This window comes from Ranitomeya variabilis, chromosome 4 (assembly GCF_051348905.1).
Source record: "Ranitomeya variabilis isolate aRanVar5 chromosome 4, aRanVar5.hap1, whole genome shotgun sequence".
In the NCBI taxonomy this organism is placed as follows: domain Eukaryota; kingdom Metazoa; phylum Chordata; class Amphibia; order Anura; family Dendrobatidae; genus Ranitomeya; species Ranitomeya variabilis.
The window spans coordinates 418305723-418322939 of NC_135235.1; the positions used below are offsets into that span (position 1 = coordinate 418305723).

General features: G+C 46.1%; 2 protein-coding genes across 5 annotated transcripts in view; one reads left to right on the top strand and one right to left on the bottom strand.

Moving 5' to 3' along the window:
* The window catches only part of STXBP4 (syntaxin binding protein 4), a 51752-nt gene extending 50018 nt beyond the window's left edge, over positions 1 to 1734 (bottom strand). The window contains exon 1 of one of the 2 annotated variants that reach the window (XM_077251352.1): positions 1644 to 1734. The gene's annotated coding sequence lies outside the window, so the exon portion shown is untranslated. Of the gene's footprint in view, positions 1 to 1598 lie in introns of both variants that reach the window. The other variant, XM_077251353.1, reaches the window with a different exon arrangement.
* Positions 1734 to 16933, top strand: COX11 (cytochrome c oxidase copper chaperone COX11). Of its 3 annotated transcripts, XM_077251355.1 has the most exons (6): positions 1734 to 2003; positions 8885 to 8987; positions 9065 to 9152; positions 9744 to 9899; positions 14802 to 14927; positions 15951 to 16933. In XM_077251355.1, exons 1-6 carry the CDS (start codon positions 1742 to 1744, stop codon positions 16131 to 16133), a joined length of 918 nt encoding a protein of 305 aa, XP_077107470.1. In that variant the 5' UTR covers positions 1734 to 1741; the 3' UTR covers positions 16134 to 16933. The 3 variants fall into 3 exon arrangements, with proteins under 3 accessions (XP_077107470.1, XP_077107472.1, XP_077107471.1); XM_077251356.1 differs by lacking the exons at positions 8885 to 8987; positions 9065 to 9152 and adding an exon at positions 9628 to 9652 and having other exon boundaries at positions 1831 to 2003; positions 15951 to 16769; XM_077251357.1 differs by lacking the exons at positions 8885 to 8987; positions 9065 to 9152 and having other exon boundaries at positions 1779 to 2003; positions 15951 to 16768.
* The last annotated feature ends 284 nt before the right edge of the window (positions 16934 to 17217 follow it).

Sequence of the window (17217 nt, forward strand, 5' to 3'; positions counted from 1 at the left end):
AAAGGGAACCTGTCACCCCCCTCAGGTGTTTGTAACAAAAAGAGCCACCTTGTGCAGCACTAATGCTGCATTCTGACAAGGTGGCTCTTTTAGTTACCGGTAGCTAAGCCATAGTCCTAATGCAAGTGTAGTAGGACAAGAAATGGGCGTCCCCAAATATGTCATAAATAGCTGACCTAAAAAGGCATGTGGTGCAAGACAATGAACACGTAAGTTGAAACCCTGTTGGAGTTTTAATGGTATAACCGGATAATACACAGATAATGTGGTACGAAATAGTGGCTGGAAAGAATGCCATGTATAGTTCCTGTGCCAAGCACAAATGACAAGCCTACCCAATGTGTAGTATAGCCAGAAGTGACTAGATCTGGAACCAGGCAAAGCCTGTGAGAATATGCACAGGTGGAATTGCAAATTAAGCCAAACTCCAAAATAACAGGGATGAGAGTAGCAGGGGGAAGGGTGTGGGAAGATCCCACTCGTATCGCTGCCGCTAAGCAGCTTCGTCAGGGAGAGCAGCAGCATCAGCTGATACGACCACTCTCCAGGGGCTCCAGGAATACAATGATGGAAGGTATCCTTCCACAATGTATTCCTCCGTCGCGATCCGTCGCTAATACAAGTCTATGGGCAAAAAACGCATCCTGCAAGCACATTTGCAGGATCCGTTTTTTGCCCATAACGACAGATTGCAACAGAGCCCAGAAGATGGAAGTGTGAAAGTAGCCTAATCCGGACAGTGGACACACACCCTACACTATCCATACATCTATCAATAGATATATCTATAGATAGATATATGAATAGATAGATGTATGCATCTATAGATCTATCTATCTGTGTGTAATGGAGTGTGGGTTGGACAAATGTAAAAGAGGAGGTTGGACAGAAATGACATCACAAATCTTTCTGAAGATAGAGGGGGAGAGGAGGGAGGGGTTGGGGTGTGTTTTGGAGTGGGTGTGCCAGGTGCAGAGTTACAGGCGAGTGCAATGCATCATGGAACTTGTAGTATTAGAGCACAATAACTCAGGAGAAAGGAAGTTGTCGATTAACCCCATGAGAGCTGGATCCAGCACTGAAGATGTGCTGCTACAGCATGATAAAAGGTAATATTGCTAAAATAAACACAGTGGATGTTTTCAGTGGCACATAATAGCAAGATTTATGAAAAAAAAAAAATTATTGTAGTGGACAACTTCTTTAACAGTATGGGCGTCTTCAGGACACCGATTCTGCTAACAACGTAGCAGACAAGGCGGTCCATGACCAAACAGGTCCTTCTGGCATTTGCCAGATGGCCAGTCCGGCCCTGGGACCCACTAGCAAGTACCCCACACGGCCCAGGCGGGCGACTCCCAACCTCTGGGAGGCGTGGCCTGATACACTAGAGCAACCTCTGGGAGGCGTGGCCTGGCACCTTAGAGCAACCTCTGGGAGGCGTGGGCTTACACCTTAGAGCAACCTGTGGGAGGCGTGGCCTGGCACACTGGAGCAACCTACGGGAGGGCTGACACAGTAGAGCACCCAGTGGGGATGAGCAGTGTAGTATAGTGCAGATATGTGCCGCTCATATATACACACCGCCCTGTCCTTACCGGTCCCTGCTATAGCGCCATCACCGGCGTCCCGTTCACACTCACCTCTCCGTCAGCCGCCGCGCTCAGCTGAGCTCCCGAGTCCCGCCCCCTGGAGTCTGCACAGTGCGGGCCGGACGGAGACTGGGAGTAAGTATCGCGGGATGTGGGATCACGTGACCGGCTCTCGGCGGCGCCGTGATGTCACTCTGGAGGTTGGGGTGTCGGGGTCTCGGTGTGTGGCCTCTGCGAGCACCGACGAGATGTTGTCCCTGGGGGGCCCGGGGATTCAAGGGTCAAAACCAACGGCAGCAGCAGGACTGGAGGACGCGGAACAAGACTGTGGTGACCTACGTGACCGCTGCGGTGGTGGGGATGGTGGGCATGTCCTATGCCGCCGTGCCCCTGTACCGCCTGTACTGCCAGGTACGGTCTGTGTGCCGCCTACATGTGCTGTGCCCCCTACTGCCCCCTATGGGTGTATAGTATGCTGTATGCCACCTCCATGTGTGCTGTGCCCGGTACTGCCCCCTATGGGTGTATAGTATGCTGTATGCCACCTCCATGTGTGCTGTGCCCGGTACTGCCCCCTATGGGCATATAGTATACTGTATGCCACCTCCATGTGTGCTGTGCCTGCTGCTGCCCCCTATGGGTGTATAGTATGCTGTATGCCACCTCCATGTGTGCTGTGCCCGCTGCTGCCCCCTATGGGTGTATAGTATACTGTATGCCACCTCCATGTGTGCTGTGCCCGCTACTGCCCCCCTGTGGGTGTATAGTATGCTGTATGCCACCTCCATGTGTGCTGTGCCCGCTGCTGCCCCCTATGTGTGTATAGTATGCTGTATGCCACCTCCATGTGTGCTGTGCCCGGTACTGCCCCCTATGGGTGTATAGTATACTGTATGCCACCTCCATGTGTGCTGTGCCCGCTACTGCCCCCTATGGGTGTATAGTATGCTGTATGCCACCTCCATGTGTGCTGTGCCCGCTACTGCCCCCTGTGTGTATATAGTATACTGTATGCCACCTACATGTGTGCTGTGCCCGCTGCTGCCCCCTATGGGTGTATAGTATGCTGTATGCCACCTCCATGTGTGCTGTGCCCGCTGCTGCCCCCTATGGGTGTATAGTATACTGTATGCCACCTCCATGTGTGCTGTGCCCGCTACTGCCCCCCTGTGGGTGTATAGTATGCTGTATGCCACCTCCATGTGTGCTGTGCCCGCTGCTGCCCCCTATGTGTGTATAGTATGCTGTATGCCACCTCCATGTGTGCTGTGCCCGGTACTGCCCCCTATGGGTGTATAGTATACTGTATGCCACCTCCATGTGTGCTGTGCCCGCTACTGCCCCCTATGGGTGTATAGTATGCTGTATGCCACCTCCATGTGTGCTGTGCCCGCTACTGCCCCCTGTGTGTATATAGTATACTGTATGCCACCTACATGTGTGCTGTGCCCGCTACTGCCCCCTGTGTGTATATAGTATACTGTATGCCACCTCCATGTGTGCTGTGCCCCCTGCTGCCCCTATGGGTGTATAGTATACTGTATGCCACCTCCATGTGTGCTGTGCCCGCTACTGCCCCCTGTGTGTATATAGTATACTGTATGCCACCTCCATGTGTGATGTGCCCGCTGCTGCCCCCTGTGTGTATATAGTATACTGTATGCCACCTCCATGTGTGCTGTGCCTGCTGCTGCCCCTATGGGTGTATAGTATGCTGTATGCCACCTCCATGTGTGCTGTGCCCGGTACTGCCCCCTATGGGCATATAGTATACTGTATGCCACCTCCATGTGTGCTGTGCCTGCTGCTGCCCCCTATGGGTGTATAGTATGCTGTATGCCACCTCCATGTGTGCTGTGCCCGCTGCTGCCCCCTATGGGTGTATAGTATACTGTATGCCACCTCCATGTGTGCTGTGCCCGGTACTGCCCCCTGTGTGTATATAGTATACTGTATGCCACCTCCATGTGTGCTGTGCCTGCTGCTGCCCCTATGGGTGTATAGTATACTGTATGCCACCTCCATGTGTGCTGTGCCCGGTACTGCCCCCCTGTGGGTGTATAGTATACTGTATGCCACCTCCATGTGTGCTGTGCCTGCTGCTGCCCCCTATGGGTGTATAGTATGCTGTATGCCACCTCCATGTGTGCTGTGCCCGCTACTGCCCCCTGTGTGTATATAGTATACTGTATGCCACCTCCATGTGTGCTGTGCCCGGTACTGCCCCCCTGTGGGTGTATAGTATGCTGTATGCCACCTCCATGTGTACTGTGCCCGCTGCTGCCCCCTATGTGTGTATAGTATGCTGTATGCCACCTCCATGTGTGCTGTGCCCGGTACTGCCCCCTATGGGTGTATAGTATACTGTATGCCACCTCCATGTGTGCTGTGCCCGCTACTGCCCCCTATGGGTGTATAGTATGCTGTATGCCACCTCCATGTGTGCTGTGCCCGCTACTGCCCCCTGTGTGTATATAGTATACTGTATGCCACCTACATGTGTGCTGTGCCCGCTACTGCCCCCTGTGTGTATATAGTATACTGTATGCCACCTCCATGTGTGCTGTGCCCCCTGCTGCCCCTATGGGTGTATAGTATACTGTATGCCACCTCCATGTGTGCTGTGCCCGCTACTGCCCCCTGTGTGTATATAGTATACTGTATGCCACCTCCATGTGTGCTGTGCCTGCTGCTGCCCCTATGGGTGTATAGTATGCTGTATGCCACCTCCATGTGTGCTGTGCCCGGTACTGCCCCCTATGGGCATATAGTATACTGTATGCCACCTCCATGTGTGCTGTGCCTGCTGCTGCCCCCTATGGGTGTATAGTATGCTGTATGCCACCTCCATGTGTGCTGTGCCCGCTGCTGCCCCCTATGGGTGTATAGTATACTGTATGCCACCTCCATGTGTGCTGTGTCCGGTACTGCCCCCTGTGTGTATATAGTGTACTGTATGCCACCTTCATGCGTGCTGTGCCCGCTACTGCCCCCTGTGTGTATATAGTATACTGTATGCCACCTCCATGTGTGCTGTGCCTGCTGCTGCCCCCTATGGGTGTATAGTATACTGTATGCCACCTCCATGTGTGCTGTGCCCGGTACTGCCCCCTATGGGTGTATAGTATACTGTATGCCACCTACATGTGTGATGTGCCCGGTACTGCCCCCTGTGTGTATATAGTATACTGTATGCCACCTCCATGTGTGATGTGCCCGCTGCTGCCCCCTATGGGTGTATAGTATACTGTATGCCACCTACATGTGTGCTGTGCACGCTACTGCCCCCTGTGTGTATATAGTTTACTGTATGCCACCTCCATGTGTGCTGTGCCCTCTACTACCCCCTATAGGTATATAGTATACTGTATGCCACATACATGTGTGCTGTGCCTGCTACTGCCTCCCATGTGTGATGTGCACGCTACTGCCCCCTATAGATATATAGTATACTGTATGCCGCCTACCTCCATGTGTGCTGTGCCTGCTACTGTACCCTATGGGTGAATAGTATACTGTATGCCACCTTCATGTGTGATGTGCCCGGTACTACCCCCTATAGGTATATAGTATACTGTATGCCACCTACATGTGTGCTGTGCCTGGTACTGCCCCCTATAGGTGTATAGTATGCTGTATGCCACCTTCATGTGTGCTGTGCCCGCTACTGCCCCCTATAGGTATATAGTATACTGTATGCCACCTACATGTGTGCTGTGCCCGGTGCTGCCCCCTATAGGTGTATAGTATGCTGTATGCCACCTTCATGCGTGCTGTGCCCGGTACTGCCCCCTGTGGGTGTATAGTATGCTGTATGCCACCTTCATGTGTGAGGTGCCCGGTGCTGCCCCCTGTGTGTATATAGTATACTGTATACCACCTTCATGTGTGATATGCCCGGTACTGCCCCCTATGGGTGTATAGTATGCTGTATACCACCTTCATGTGTGATGTGCCCGGTACTGCCCCCTATGGGTGTATAGTATGCTGTATGCCACCTTCATGTGTGAGGTGCCCGGTGCTGCCCCCTGTGTGTATATAGTATACTGTATACCACCTTCATGTGTGATATGCCCGGTACTGCCCCCTATGGGTGTATAGTATGCTGTATACCACCTTCATGTGTGATGTGCCCGGTACTGCCCCCTATGGGTGTATAGTATGCTGTATGCCACCTTCATGTGTGAGGTGCCCGGTGCTGCCCCCTGTGTGTATATAGTATACTGTATACCACCTTCATGTGTGCTGTGCCCGGTACTGCCCCCTGTGGGTGTATAGTATGCTGTATGCCACCTTCATGTGTGAGGTGCCCGGTGCTGCCCCCTGTGTGTATATAGTATACTGTATACCACCTTCATGTGTGATATGCCCGGTACTGCCCCCTATGGGTGTATAGTATGCTGTATACCACCTTCATGTGTGATGTGCCCGGTACTGCCCCCTATGGGTGTATAGTATGCTGTATGCCACCTACATGTGTGATGTGCCCGGTACTGCCCCCTATAGGTGTATAGTATGCTGTAAGCCACCTTCATGTGTGCTGTGCCCGGTACTGCCCCCTATAGGTGTATAGTATGCTGTATGCCACCTTCATGCGTGCTGTGCCCGGTACTGCCCCCTGTGGGTGTATAGTATGCCACCTTCATGTGTGATGTGCCCGGTGCTGCCCCCTATGTGTATATAGTATACTGTATACCACCTTCATGTGTGATGTGCCCGGTACTGCCCCCTATGGGTGTATAGTATACTGTATACCACCTTCATGTGTGATGTGCCCGGTACTGCCCCCTATGGGTGTATAGTATGCTGTATACCACCTTCATGTGTGATGTGCCCGGTGCTGCCCCCTATGTGTATATAGTATACTATATGCCACCGACATGTGTAATGTGCCCGGTACTGCCCCCTATTGGTGTATAGTATGCTGTATACCACCTTCATGTGTGATGTGCCCGGTGCTGCCCCCTATGTGTATATAGTATACTGTATGCCACCTCCATGTGTAATGTGCCCGGTACTGCCCCCTGTGGGTGTATAGTATGCTGTATGCCACCTTCATGTGTGCTGTGCCCAGTACTGCCCTGTATGTACACAATGTATTATCCATGCCAGTTTTTCCCCCATACTATCGCTTGTCTATAGAATGGACTGTCTGACATGTATATTGTATGTACATTCTACCAATTATATACAGTTCTGTGCAAAAGCTTTAGGCAGAAGTTGAAAAATGCTGCAAAATAAAGACATTTTATACATATTTTTTGCTAGTTTAATCAGTTAGCAGAATGCAAACGTGAAATGTAATTTAGAGCAATATCTGTCATCAATTCTTGTAGGCTCAGTTGCACACGCATTTTGTAGGAATTCTGCAGGGAGATGCAACCGCAGATCTGTGGATGTAGGCTTGGTCAATTCCTTCTGCCTCTTCGATGGTGTTGAGATCAGGTCTGTGTGGCTGCCATATCATCACCTTCAGGATTCCTTCTTCTTCTTTACACTGAAGGTAGTTCTTAATGACATAGGCTGTTTGATTGGGCTCCTTGTCCTGCTGCAGGACATATTTGGAGCAATTCAGATGCGTCCCTGATGGTATTTGCATGATCGATAAGTATCTGCCATTATCTCTCAGCATTGAGGAAACCAATAAATGGACAACGTTTAGGCCAGCAGCTCCATCAGCTCTGAACTGGCAGGAGCCATTGAGATCCATCTACTATTCAGAGGTCTGGCCAGAAGTTTTCATTGAAGAATTTTTGCCAAAAGCCATACCTTCAACATGGAAATAAGACCAAGTGACTGAACTATGCATGAAAGCATAGGAACTGGACACGGAAAAATGACATCTGGTGCTCTGGACTGATTAGTAAAAATGTGATCTATTTGGCTGTTACAGAAGGTGGTTTGTATGCTTCTGCCTGTGAGTGGCACAATAATTAATGTGTCTGCAGGCAACAGTCAAGCATGGTGGAGGTTCCTTGCAACTTTGGGGCTACATTTCAGAAAATGGATTTGGAATTTCGTCAATTTATGGTGTCTTTATTGCTGGAAAATACAGGCAAATCCGTATCCATCTTTATTCCTCATGCAAATACCATCAGGGAGGCATCTCATTGGCTCCAAATTTATTCTGCAGCAGTATAAAGACCCTAAACATACAACCAATGTCATTAAGAACTGTCTTCAGCGTGTAGTAGAACAACAAAGGATAATATGGCCTCCAGTGAGCCCTGATCTCAACATCATTGAGATGTTTAGAGCAACCTTCTTGTCGAGTTTCGTAATAAACTGTGTGTAAGTGTACCTGCAGAGGCAGTGGGGACCCTCTGTCCTAGTATCTGTCACGTATATTTAGTGGTGCTAGTGTAACCTATGCATACAGCAGTCCCAGTGTCTATGTGATGTACAGTGGTGTGAAAAAGTGTTTGTCCCTTCCTGATTTTTCTATTTTGCATGTTTGTTACACTTAAATGTTTCAGATCACAAAACAAATATAAATATTTGACAAAGATAACACAATTAAACACAAAATGCAGTTTATAATGAAGTTCTTAAATATAAGTGAAAAAACAATCCAAGCCTACAGGGTCCTCTGTGAAAAAGTGATTGCCCCTCCCCCTTAAAACATAAACTTAAGGTACCGTCACATTAAGCGACGCTTCAGCGATATCGACAACGATGCCGATCACTGCAGCGTCGCTGTGTGGCCGCTGGAGAGCTGTCACACAGACCGCTCTCCAGCGACCAATGATCCCGAAGTCCCCGGGTAACCAGGGTAAACATCGGGTTACTAAGCGCAGGGCCGCGCATAGTAACCCGATGTTTACCCTGGTTACCAGTGTAAAAGTAAAAAACAAACAGTACATACTTACATTCCGATGTCTGCCGCGTCCCCCGGCGCTGTGCTTCTCTGCACTGTGTAAGCGCCAGCCGGAAAGCACAGCGGTGACGTCACCGCTGTGCTTTGCTTTACGGCCGGCACTGACACATTCAGTGCAGGAAGCTCTGAGCAGCAGCGCGGACGCCGGGGGACGTGACAGACATCAGAAGGTGAGTATGTAGTGTTTTTTTTTTTACTTTTACAATGGTAACCAGGGTAAATATCGGGTTACTAAGCGCGGCCCTGCGCTTAGTAACCCGATATTTACCCTGGTTACCATTGTAAAACATTGCTGGCATCGTTGCTTTTGCTGTCAAACACGACGATACACGGCGATCTGACGACCAAATAAAGTTCTGGACTTTCAGCAACGACCAGCGATATCACAGCAGGATCCAGATCGCCTGCGTTTCAGAACGATGCAGTCCTGGAAAAGCAGTAGCGAGTAGCAACTTCTCTGCATTACCTAACATCACAGCCTTGCCAAAGAGAAGCAGCTCCAGTCATCACATTAAAGGGTGAATTATTTAAATGTTTGACTAAATATAGCAGGATAAAATTAAAAGTTGATTAATTTTTTTTTATGGCCCCCGAGTGCTGGTATAAATATCCAAATGGTCCTTGGTAGAAAAAAGGTTCCTCACCCCTGGGCTGAAGGAATTGATGATTCGATACTGTTTAAGGTAAAGTGAGGTCACACCAAATATTTCTTTGATTTATATTTCCCCTTTGTTCATTCACTTTGCATGTTTTTAACTGGTGAAAATAAATGAACACTTCTATTTGTGAGAGCGTTCTGATTACTGAGCAGCATGTTTGTCACAGCTGCCTAAAACTTTTGCACAGTACTGCATTTTGTAAGCCCCCGGCATTGTCACTCATCTGCCTATAGAGTATACTATATGAGCCGAGCTGTAGAAAAGAATATCCAGCATCTCAGCATTTTTGCAAAATAGAATTATTTTTTTTTAAAATAAAGTGGCTCTATCACCAGATTTAACAATATACACTGCATACATTAGAAATTCAAATTCTTAGATCTGATGAGGCTGGTGTGTTTAAAAAATAAAATGTCCGTATCAGAATGTCCTTACTTTTTTCTTTTTGAAAGTTTCCTTGTCTGATATTAAACAGCTTATTTTAATATTTGTTTTCTAGAGCCATTCTGACATGGATTGCCAAAGTAAATACACCAGCCTCATCTGGTCAAATAGCTACTTTATAATGTCTGGAGTTCCTATGGTAAAATCTGATACCAGATCTGTTGTGTTTAGGCCACAGGCCTCGGAGGGACGGCCGTTGCCGGACATAGCTCGGAGCAGATTGAGTCTATGCAGCCGGTGAAGGACCGGGTGATTAAAATTACATTCAATGCAGATGTACACGCCAGTCTACACTGGAACTTCAGACCGCAGCAAACCGAGATCTATGTAAGTATGTGATGACCTGAGCAGAGAGAACACAGAGTTTTACAACACCAGCGAAGTGAGTGAGATTTCTGAAACCTCATGCACACGCTGCTTATTTTTTCCTTGCAGATTGGAGCCATCGTATTTTTTTTTTTTTATTATTATTTATTTGGAACAGGTAATTTCTTTCAGGGTTTTTGCAGAGTTTTTCACCTATTCAAATGAATGGGGGGGGAGGGAAAGGACTAAAAAACTTACATATTTCAGTGTTTTCCACACAAGCATCTGATTTTTGCAGCAGAAAAATCCCATATGATTGTGCAGTTTTGTTGGATTTAAAGTGTAAAATGGTCAAATTACTATATACTTTTTTTCCTATTTTGTTTACGCCCACAAAATAATTAATTGGTGCTGTTTAGTGATGAGCGAGTGTACTCGTTGCTCGGGTTTTCCGGAGCATGCTCGGGTGATCTCCGAGTATTTTTTAGTGCTCGGAGATTTGGTTTTCATCACCTCAGCTGAATGATTTACATCTGTTAGCCAGCTTGATTACATGTGGGGATTCCCTAGCAACCAGGCAACCCCCACATGTACTTATGCTGGCTAACAGATGTAACTCATTCAGCTGCTGCGATGAAAACTTAATCTCCGAACACTAAAAAATACTCGGAGATCACCCGAGCAAGGAGTACACTCACTCATCACTAGTGCTGTTAAAAACGTCATCTCTGCGCTGTTCGGGACTACGGAGCCGACACTGATCTGCCTCCAAAGAATATTTTATATAAAAGTGGGATTTACGAGTATGAAATGTATGACACATTTATAATAGCCGCTCTCCTGATCTCATTACAGAGCTGTGTCTGATTACAGTGGCATGTAAAAGTTTGGGCACCCCTGGTCAAAATGACTGTTGTGATAAATAAAACCACCAGCGCTTCCTGTACAAAAAAGGTTCTAATCAGTAAAACAAAGCCGCATCGGACAAAGGCACAGTCTGCCCCTGTGCTTGTGATCCTGTACTGTAAGAATGCAAACACTTGTGTAGCCTTGCGCTATGGGACCGATATGACAATTACAGATCTGACCTGGAGGTGTATGGATAAAACGATCCTGCTCCACTTAGAAGATGAGATGCATTTCTAAGCAGTAAAGATCTTGAATTCAATAGTAATAGGTGGTGGTCGCTAGTTTCATGATAAAGTCCAGTAGCTCAGCTACACCTTTCTGTGTATAATGCCCCCCAGCAAGGGAGGTTTGATGAGTCGCTGTAGTTCTTATCCCACGAAGCCCAAGATGCAAATTCATAATATTCTGTTTGTTTGTGGAAGAAACAACATCCAGTATGTGAAACAAAAAAGAATGTGAGTTATATTTTAGAATGATTCATCCTTGGCATTCTCTCAACAGCATCTTCATGTCATTACCCTGAATGGCTTCCAATGAACAGGTTTGGTATGTTTTCCTGAGGCAATATTAGCACAGAGTTCGAAAACAGTGCTGAGCAGTACACTAAACTGTTCAGAGCCAAAATATGACAAGTATCACTCAACCAAGTAAAGTAAAATGACCGTCCATCAGCCATGGTGCTGTGTGGCGGCCATTGTTGCTATGGTTTTGTGTCTTTGGAGTCGTGTGGCCTGGAGCCATGGGGTCTTTGCAGTGCAGCATGGGTGCTGTGGGGCACCGGGTTGCTCCCCCTGCTAGCTCGCTATCACTCTGGAGGTGGTTGGCACATGGCACCACACTTTTTAGGTCAAGGAGTCGGTAAAAGGTTCACCGTGATGTGGCAGTGAGCTTCATACTGTCTGAGCAGAATGTTAAACTACATTCATACATCATGTTCATTTTTGCTTAGCCGCGATAGATCAATGTATGATTTTTGCTGTGCAGTCCATGTTTTTCTTCTACAGTATAATACTGTCCATCATTACTTTAAAAGTCGAAAGTCAGTCAAGTCTGCAAAATTGCTAGAACTTTGCCATCCTCACGTGCAGTCATGAAAACCATCAGTTGATATGATGAAACTAGCTCTCATGAGGAATGGCCCATAAAATTAAGATGAAGAATTCCCTCTGCTGCAGAGGAAAAGTTCATCATAGTTAACAGCCTCAGAAACCGCTAATTGATAGCAGCTCTAATTTCATCCCTCATAAATGATAGTCCGAGCAGACACATCTCAACATCATCTGTCCATAGGAGATTGTGAGAAAAAGGTTGAAATGCTGCAAATAAGTCTCTACTGATGACCACAAACAAGAGAGATGTTTTGGGCCAAGAAGACAAGGAGTGGAAATCAGTGGAAATATGTACTGTGGTCTGATGAGTCAAAATTTTAGCGTTTTGGTACCAACTGCCATGTTTTGTGAGATGTAGAAAAGGTGAACGGATAGTTTTTACTTGTGTGGTGCCCTTTGGGAAGCATGGAGGGGTAGGTGTGATGGTATTAGGGACACACCTGCCTAGGTTTGGCTACCCCAACATTCTGAAACCAAATGACATCCCATCTAGTTTTACCTTGGTGGGACCATCATTTAAGTTGCATCCATACAATGACGCACAACACCCCATCAGAACATGTAAGGGTTTGGTGACCAAGGAGAAGAATGAAGCACTGCGTCAGATGAAATGGACTCAACAATCACCTGAACTCTACACAATTGAGATGGTTTTGGAAGAGTTGTACAACAAAATGAAGGTAAACCAACCAACAAGTTGTCAACACCTCTGGGAAATCACTCAAAATGTTTGCAAACCATTACAGGTTACCATTACCTGATAAGGCTACTTGAGAGAATGCCAAGGGGGGTGTAAAACTGTTATCAGTGTAACAGGGTGGTATTATGAGGAGTCTAAGGTTTATTACATATTCTGGTTTGTTTCACACTTGTTTCTTTACTCATTGTTTCCATAAGTGTTCCTTCATGGTTTTGCTGCCTTTTAAAGAAGTTGTCTACTTCTTGGACAACCCCTTCTCATACCCCCACGCTTGGCCACGATAAAATAAAAAATTTGTATTCGCCTCCGTGTCTTAAACCGTTCCAGAGATGTCAGCACTCGTGTTCCCGGGGCTCTCGTGTGGTTTTGATACGTGAACCTGGCTCCCAATCAGCGCTCGTGTTACTGGCCCTACCTTTGGACAAATCGAACATCGAAAGGAATTTGGAGCTATGGCTGCTTTCTCACTTCCTCTTGATGTTCAATTTGTCTGAAGGTGGAGACAGTGATGTCAAAGTAGATTGGACACCCTGGTCACTTGTCATAACAACCACACTGGAGCTCCGGGAACGCAAGTTCCGACACTGCTGGTACAGCGCCGGCACAGGAGGTTAGCATAACTTTTTTTTTTTTTCTTATTTTATTGGGACCAAACCATTAGATCAAGAAGGGGTTGTCCTATTAGTGGACAACCCCTTTAAATCTGATCCTATAAAATGCACAGTCCAATGAGAACAAGGAAAATCATTACATGAACAAGTGAGTGTCCACACTTTTGACCAACACACTATTTTGTAGTAAAACTCCGTTGTCAACAACACGGAATAGAAAGGATACAGTTTTGGTAAAAAAAAAAAAAAAAAGTTTTACTTTTTAGTTATAGTCATTAAAATAGAGGCAATAGTTGTGACATCTTAGTAGTATAGTAGGGTATGGAAGGTGCGAGGGAGAAGTCCCGTGGAATCGAATGGAGAATTACTAAGGGTGAGCTGAAATATCTTTTTTAACTTTTGTCTGTAACTCAGAACTAATCATGGGTGGCAACTTATGATGTGGAATTATCTATATGTGCAGTATAAAACATCAGAAATGTCCTGATCACTGTAGGACTGGCTACTGAATTCTTCATCTCAATGGACCAGCAATGCACATGCAAGGCCACAACACCTTTGAATTTCTATAGGAGATGTGAACCTTTATGTACACTACCAATCTCATAGAAGTGAATGGTCCACATAGTTTAAGGAAACCCAGTTTCTCTGATTAGCAGAGGTCCCCAGGGGTCAACCCCACAGCAATGAATGTTTAAAGTGGTATTCTCAGCTTATTTCTAGCGCTGCTTAGAGGAATTCCTTCTCCTTAACTTCCTTACTTGTTTCCGGCAGGGCCAGCTTTCCTCCTTGAGTGACAGTTCTGATGAGTAGCAGAGCTGTAGAATTAGAACTATCAAGCACAAGTTGTGCAGTAACACTTTCACCTATCGGTGATTTGTTCTGGAGTATACACAGCTATCGCTATATTTACACATAGAGATAGTCAGGTATTTGAGCACACAGGTCCTGAATTTAGAGACCTGGTTAGGAGACCTCTTCTGAAAGTGGTGAATTTACAAAATTTATAACAGCAACTCTTCAGACACTGAAAAGGAGCGAGGTCAGCAGCTAACTGCTGTATAGAAATCACTGGGCTGGAGCGAGGGGGCTGGGATGTTAAGAGTTAATGTCTCTCCTGGAATGTAACTACTGCATACCATACTCTCAGGTATTTGGTGGTTAAGCTCTATGGAAATGAGCTGTCAACAATGAAAGAAAAAATCTTGCCTTAGAAGAGAATGATGTCAGGATAAGCAAGTCAATTGCAAACTTGCTTATTTTCATGCAGTCTAACTGATTAGAGCAATTTAATAACTTGAGAATAGCCCCTTTATGGGCAACTGTTTTATGTGAGTTGCAGAACCTTAAGGCCATGTTCACACGTTCCGTATTTGGCGAGTTTTTTACCTCAGAATGTGTAAGCCAAAACCAGGAGTGGGTGATAAATACAGAAGTGGTGACGTGTTTCTATTATACTTTTCCGCTGATTGTTCCGCTCCTGGTTTTGGCTTACAAATACTGAGGTAAAATACTGACCAAATACTGAATGTGTGAATGGTAATAACCAACTGTTAATAACCATCTGTTCAGAAACCTGTTTTTGTCTCTGCAGTTAGTTCCAGGCGAAACCGCATTAGCATTCTACAAGGCAAAAAATTCAACTGACAAGCCAGTGATAGGAATTTCCACTTACAACGTGATACCCTATGAGGCTGGACAATATTTTAACAAAATTCAGGTGAGACAATAGATAAAGAGCATTTCCTGTACATGAAATTTGTAGATATAAAATCTGTCCTTCTGGAACAGCTAAGACACATCCTGAGTACTGCCATTGCAGCTGTCATAGGCTCCTGAGTGGTACATGACTCCATGGTAGGTGGACTTGACCATTCAGGAGTCGATAGCTGTAGCTGTTCTCTTGGAACAGCGCAGACGCTTGGGTCGATAGGAATAGTGCCCTTGTTATACTTTTTAAACAGTTATTTGCTGCTTTAGTGCATTGGTAGGGCATATGTCCATACAGTTCATCAGAGGAAAGCGGGCTGTGAGGGTATTCAAAGAAGCATCAAAAGTGAAAAACGCTCCTTTATCAGACTGGACCAATGTTCAGTTAAGTATTTTCATACATGAGGGTTTGTGGTTCTTCTAATTAGTATAATGACTCTATCACTCAAACACTACTTTTTCGTCTCATTCTTGTCTGTTGGTCTTACTCTCTGGGACCCATAGTTTTCTCCATCTCTACTCTCAGCCAGTAAAGGATCGTAGATTCCCACAGCTCACAGTACCACTCTTACACTGAGTACACATAAAAGGGTTGTCCACTACTTTTGACAACGCCTTCTCAATGTTTCCCCTTTTAAAATAACGCATATACTCTCCTCCCATGCCGACGCTGTTCCAGCAGTGTCTGTTCTGGCTATCCCGGGGATAGTGTGACAGTGTCATGTGATCACTGCTGCCAATTGGCGCTGGCTTCAATCTTCCCATGTTTGGATGTATCACATACATTTGGAGGATGTGTGAGCAGCTCCTGATGTATGTGATTTGTCCTGAATTCCACAGTATATTACTTATATATTTTCCTTCCCTTCCCACTTTCTAAATCTCCTCAACATGGAGAAAAGTGAAATCATTACCATCTCACTGATCCCCGACCACCAGAATATCAACCACAATATGTCTCCACTCTTTCCTCAGGTGAGGCGAGTTACACCAGGAGAAACTTTGACTCTGTCCTGTGTTTTTTATTTTGCAGTGCTTCTGTTTTGAAGAACAGAGACTGAACCCACATGAAGAGGTGGATATGCCGGTGTTTTTCTTCATTGACCCAGAATTTGCAGAAGACCCGAGAATGGCCTCAGTAGAGAACATTATGCTATCTTATACGTTTTTTGAAGCCAAGGAAGGCCACAAGTTACCGGTCCCCGGCTACAATTGATCTTACTGTATTTACTGACTGCTGCTCTATATGGACCGCCTATAAAGTTAACAAATCACCAGAACTAAATACCTCTAAGTTTTTATAATTAAATTAAGGAAAATGTACAAAATGTGCTGACTTCATCTTTTGCTGCGACACAGGCTGAATGCAGAAGGATCTTGGCTTTTAGTATTCTCTGTGGTTAGCTATATTATTTTTTTTTTAATTATTCTATATTAATAACATTGCAAAGCCGCAACTCGGCCAACAGCATACCCAGCCGAAGTGAAAATTACAAACTGCAAATACATCGATTAAATCTGTAATACCTAAAGCACAAAATTGGTGCACCTGACACAGTAGTTAAAGGGCATGGACAATGAGTTTTCATTAATTAACCAGATTCCCTGATGGGTGAAATAGGGTGTAGTGGGATAGCAGAGAATAAGACTGGGGAAAAAAAAGAAAAACCAGGTGATTGTTCATGACATGTTGAGAGCGAAACTACTTTTGTCTGAGCAACGCTGTAGTTAACCAGGTATGAGAGCTTCTCTTGATTCGACCAGCATTCTTTGATGTCTTGGACAACCAACCAATTATACCAGGTCTTGGTAAAGGAGGAGATTGAGTTCTGTGGCGATATCAGGTCCTCCATCCTCATAATCATATTCTCACTGATCTCGCAACCTAACGAGAGATCTGGGCACCTCCACGTGACAAGAATGCATGAGCGTGCTGCATTTATCAGGTGCTGAAGGAGCGAGCTTGTGCCTTTGGGTAGGAATGTCACTGGTGCACTATACCGTAAGTATTTCGGGAGCAAGAGAGAGTTGGAGGCCCCTAAATTTAGGGACCATCCAGTGGAGAATATCCCTGAAGGATCTTTCTTTATTCGGACTCCCATGACAGCACTACGAGAGAGGGGATCCGCCCTTAAGGAACAGGAAACCTACAGATACAAAAGGGCGGCACCTCTTCCATGCATCAGTTGGTTTCCTGTTCCTGAAGGGACTGGATTCCTACAGAAGTTTTTTCTACGGTTTCCAGGCCGGCAGGACCGAATCTGGTAGCGAGGGGGTCTCCTACCTCGGCCGGTGCGAGT

What these genes read in the sequence shown, in the direction of transcription:
- COX11 (XM_077251355.1), top strand. Translation starts at nt 1,742, where the DNA reads ATGTGGGATCACGTGACCGGCTCTCGGCGGCGCCGTGATGTCACTCTG. An exon ending in TGTACCGCCTGTACTGCCAG is followed by an intron (nt 2,004 to 8,884) that starts GTACGGTCTGTG and finishes CCTGCGTTTCAG; the next exon opens with AACGATGCAGTCCTGGAAAA. An exon ending in AATATTTTAACAAAATTCAG is followed by an intron (nt 14,928 to 15,950) that starts GTGAGACAATAG and finishes TTTATTTTGCAG; the next exon opens with TGCTTCTGTTTTGAAGAACA.